Here is a 5,283-nt window from a genome sequence, read left to right on the forward strand (position 1 = left end):
TCATCTTCAGATCCAGCAGGCCATCCGCAAGAAGAAACTATCAGTCCGAGTATAATGCAGATCCAACACAAGACTAGACAAAGCCTCAAAGATATAATGGAATCTCAGGTAGGGAATCAAGAGCCTAGAAAGACCACTTAGACTAAACTCCCCTCCACTAAGGATAGCCAGAGAAGTCTTCTTAGCCTAAGCTCCCTCATCTTCCACCTTTTCAACCCCAACGAGCTTATCAGGTTGACCATAAGAGAAAGAGGGATCAACCTAAGGGCAAAGAATTGGCTAAGGGGGAGAAGAGCCACCTTCCCAAGGACGTGGAGCCACCTTCCCAAGCGAGCTCGGACAACACAGACGAGCCTGGAGAAGAGGACTGAGGTTCAGGCCCCTGTGTCCACCCCAATTTAGGCCCCGGTAATGATCCTAGACAATCATGAGGTCACTGCCGATGCCTCCATTAGATGTTCTGATCCAGAAACAGCTGCATGTGTGGCTGACTCATTAGAGCAAGCTCTTATGTTGCCTAAAGATATGGCCGAGCTGAGGCAAATAAGGAAGCAAGATGTCTTCATGACACTGAAGAAGGAGCCCGCCATGGTAAGATTCCTATCCAAATTTTCTCCAACTTTTACTTTTTTACACTTAGTTTTTCTGATTTGACAATGCCCTTTTGTTCCTTTCTATTGTTGTGAATAGGCCGTCCAATCTGCTCATAGGGCTGAGGAGATAATTATCAACTACCACAGAGCAATGAAGGATGAGGAGGCCAAGCACATCAATGCCCAAAAAACCTTTGGATTAGCGGAGAAGAAGCTACAAGAGGTCACTTCCCAACTGAACAAGGCAGAAAGTGATAAAATGAGCGCCGAGGCAACTCTAAAAGTAGCTAAGAGGTAGGCTGAGACCCAACGGCTATAGCTTCGCCAAGCCGACAAGAATTATACTATGGCAAAAAAGCTGGTAGAGGACCTTCAAAAGAGTCTAAGGGAGTCTAAGAAGGCAAAGGAGGAGGCCAACAAAGCCAAGGAGGAAGCTGAAAAAGCCAAAGAGGAAGCCGAGAAAGCAAGGGATCGAGCTAAGCAAGATGGATACGAGGTTAGGGTGTCTAAAACCGAGAAAACCTTAGGTTACAGGTCTCGGAGGTATGTAGGCATTACTGCCTCCAAGTGTGGAATTAGGCATTTACTCAAGCTGGGGTTGATGCCTCTTCTACCCTTTGGAATACAGAAAATGTTTACTACCCCCCAGCCATCCGAGCTTTTGTTCCATCTATCCCCGTGGTTGATGCTGCATCCTAGGGAGCAAATGCTGGAAAGGATGGTCAGTTGAAGCCCTTCTATCCACTAGACCTCAGTCTGAGGAGGTTAAGTAGTTTGAGGCCACTGGACAACCAACTGAAATAACTAAAGGGGTGGTCCATAATGTTGTTCAACCTCCACTGCCCCTAAGGGGCCTACCAAGGAGAAGGGAGCTACTAAGACAATCGAAATTTTCCTGGCAACCCTTCCTATCACTACTAAGGAGGATCCAAAGGGCAAAGGGGCTTCTTTTGACACCACGGCTCCTACCAGCCTTCAAAGACTTCCAAGGGTAAGCTTGTGATAAAAACAAAGCCATGAATGGTCCTTGTTTATTCTTTCTTTTAGCCTTAGTTTTTTTAATTTTTTTAATTTTTATTTGATGTAATGGGATGTTCTATAAGTAAACTACCTCTTCAAAAGGCTTTAAATTAATGAAAATGATGAGCTTTTCCTTTACGTGTATGTTGTTTGTATCTTTTACTTGTATAATTTCTATTTTCCTCAGTGCCTAATTAGTAGGACAATGAAATATGCCTAAATATGTCATCTACATAAGTGATAATTCCTTTCAAATGAATCAAAAGTTAGTTAGTCAACCAATCTAACAAAACACCTTTATAACTACAAAGTCTATACATCACAATAGAATAATCATTCACATCATTTCCAATATAACTTAATGATCTTAAGGAAGTAATCAGACATAGTCCAGGCAACAAATATGTTTGATATAATTACAAATGCTTTAAGTGATGCTCATGAACTCCCACCTATTCAGATCATTGTCTTGGGAGTCTCCAAGATATGCGATCAGAAGAGCTAAACATAATCAAGATTAGCCTTAAGTGTAAACTGACCCATAATGGATGATCCGAGGAACCAAAGGGTTCTGTTTGACATTTAGAAAAATAACTTACAATGTTAATTTACCCAGAGTAGAGGGTTCGAGAAACCAGACATAACTAAGGTTCTGCTTAACACTTAGAAATATGTTGTGAGATATCAATTTACCCAAGGTACGTGGTCTAAGGAGCCAAGCATAGCCAAGGTTCTGTTTGATACTTATAAAAATAACTTACAGTGTTAATTTACCCAAAGTAGATGGTCCAAGAAACCAGATATAATTAAGGTTCTGTTTAACACTTAGAAATATGTTGTGAAATATCAATTTACCCAAGGTATGTGGTCCGAGGAGCCAGGCATAGCCAAGGTTCTGTTTGATACTTAGAAAAATAACTTACAGTGTTAATTTACCCAAAGTAGATGGTTTAAGGAACCAAACATAACTAAGGTTCTAAGGTTCTGTTTAAAACTTAGAAATATGTTATAGAATATCAATTTACTCAAGGTTCTATTTGATACTTAGAAAAAGTACGAAATGTTATAAACAACATGTAATAAGAAGGATTTTTATTAATAATAATACCTTCGTAGGTTATTTACATTCCATGGATGTGGTATAACTTTTTCATCTAAGTCTTCTAGATGATATGCCCCTATCCCTGCTACCGAGGTAATACGATATGACCCTTCCCAATTGGGCCCTAGTTTTCCCCACGCCAAGTTTTTTGCAGTACCTAACACTTTCCTTAATACCAAATCCCCTGGTGCTAGTGGCATTAACTTCACATGTGAATCATAGCCTTGTTTGAGCTTTTGTTGATAGTACGCCAGCTGAATCATGGCATTTTCTCTTCCTTTTTCGACCAGATCAAAACTTCTTCCCAATAATTCATCATTATTGCCTGGAGTGAAAAAGCTTGTCCTCAATATTGAGAATCAGGTTTCAAGAGGAATTATAGCCTCGACTCCATAGGTCATTGAGAAGGGTGTCTCCCCTGTTTATCTTCGAGGTGTAGTATGAAACATCCATAAGACGTGTGGTAACTCTTCTACCCATTTCCCATTGGCATCATCTAACCTCTTCTTGAGTCCATTCACTATTACCTTGTTGACAGCCTCTACTTGTCCATTCCCCTGTGGATAATTTAGGGTGGAATATCTATTTGTAATGCCCAAATTACAAAAGTACCTCCTAAAGGCCTTGTTATCAAACTGAAGACCATTGTCTGAGTTGAGGGTATGAGGAACTCCAAATTTGGTGACAATATTTCTCCAGACGAACTTTTTTGCATCTAAATCCCTAATATTTGACAATGGCTCAGCTTCAACCCACTTAGTGAAATAATCTGTGCCAACTAGTAGCCATCTCCTGTTCTCTACTACTTTAGGGAAAGGTCCCAAAATATCCAAGCCCCATAGAGCAAAAGACCAATGGCTGGACAAAGGATTGAGGACGTCCCTTGGTTGATGAATATTTGGAGCAAACCTCTGACACTGATCGCACTTCTTCACATACTCCTGTGCTTTTCTTTGCATATTTGATCACCAATACCCTTGGGTTAATGCCTTGTGAGATAAAGATCTACCCCCAGTATGGCTTCCACAAATTCCTTCGTGTAATTCTTCCAATAGTAACTCAGTTGCCTTAGGATGTATACATAACATGTATGGTCTAGAAAAAGAGCGTTTGTACAACTTTTGGTCCTCAGATAACCAAAACCGAGGAGCCTTTCTTCGTACTTTGTCAACTTCGGACCTATCTTCTAGTAAGACATCTTTTTTAAGGAACAACACAATAAAATCCATCTGGCTAGGCCCTACCTGAGTTTGATGAACACAGACTGCATTCCCATTTATCTCATTAGGCCTACACAAATCTTCTACCAGAATAACCCGAGGTAAACCTTGTGTCGAGGACATTGCTAATGTGGCAAGAGAGTCAACATGGGTATTTCTGCTTCTGGGGACTTGCACTAAGATGAAAGACTCAAACTTTAATTATAAATGTCTAACCTGGTTTAAATATTCATGCATCCTCGAATCCCTGGCCTCTAGTTCCCCTATAAGCTAGCCAACAACTAGCCTCGATTTCGAGAACATTTCCATCATCTTTTCTCCCATTCTTTGAACCATAGTCATCCCTACCAAGAGAACCTCATACTCAGCCTCATTATTTGTGGCAGAGAAGTTCAACCTCAAAGATTTCTCAATAACAATTCTCTTCGGAGAGATCACAACCAGCCCTACTCTTGATCCTCTTTGATTTACAGCGCCATCCATGTACACTTTCCACAGCAGAGGTTCCTTTAAGGAGATTGTGCCAAATGATTTTTCGTCCATGTCCCACATTTTGACATTTTCTTCTAATGAGGGTTCAGCAAATTCAGCCAACAAATCGGCTAGAACTTGGCCTTTTATAGAGGTACGAGGCATGTACTTGATGTCAAAAGCTCTCAAGATGGTACCCCAATTGGCAATCTTTCCTGTGTTATCGGCACTTTGAAGTACTGACCTAAAAGGAAGTTGAGTCAAAACAACAACTGAATGGGAATAGAAGTAATGGGGAAGCTTACGTATAGCATCCACCATTGCTAGAATAGCTTTTTCCAATGACAAATAATGCACCTCAGCCTCATGTAGGGATTTGCTCACATAATAAACTGGCCTCTGTACACCACCATCAACCCGTATCAGCACCAGAGTAACAGTATGATAAGCCACAACAATATAGGTGAATAGAACTTCATCCATCTCGAGCCAAGACATGATAGATGATCGTGAAAGATATTCTTTAAGCTAGTGGAAGGCTAAAGCACACTCCTCAGTCCATTCAAATCTCTTCCACTTATTCAACAACTGGAAGAAAGGCCTACATCTATCTGTGAACCGAGAAATAAACAGGTTTAGGGCAGTAGTCATCCCTGTCAACCTCTGAACTTCTTTGGGATTCCAGGGTGGCTGCAAGCTATTAATTGCTCTAACCTATGCAGGGTTAACTTCAATTTCACTATGAGTGACCATATAACCTAGAAATTTACCCGACCCCACACCAAAGGAGCATTTAGAAGCGTTAAGGCATAGTTATATTTTCTTAGCGTCTGAAAGGTGTCACTCAAGTCTTTCACATGCTTGGACACCACCTTTT

At 40.9% G+C, this 5,283-nt stretch overlaps 1 protein-coding gene across 1 annotated transcript; it reads right to left on the reverse strand.

Annotated features, from left to right (window-relative positions):
• Positions 1-4,205: 4,205 nt before the first annotated feature.
• LOC142620496 (uncharacterized) lies at positions 4,206-4,889 on the reverse strand. Its single transcript, XM_075793859.1, has one exon. It carries the CDS (start codon positions 4,887-4,889, stop codon positions 4,206-4,208), a length of 684 nt encoding a protein of 227 aa, XP_075649974.1.
• Positions 4,890-5,283: the final 394 nt, after the last annotated feature.

The sequence above is a fragment of the Castanea sativa genome, chromosome 12, assembly GCF_040712315.1.
Source record: "Castanea sativa cultivar Marrone di Chiusa Pesio chromosome 12, ASM4071231v1".
NCBI lineage: Eukaryota > Viridiplantae > Streptophyta > Magnoliopsida > Fagales > Fagaceae > Castanea > Castanea sativa.

What these genes read in the sequence shown, in the direction of transcription:
- LOC142620496 (XM_075793859.1), bottom strand. Translation starts at nt 4,889, where the DNA reads ATGGATGAAGTTCTATTCACCTATATTGTTGTGGCTTATCATACTGTT.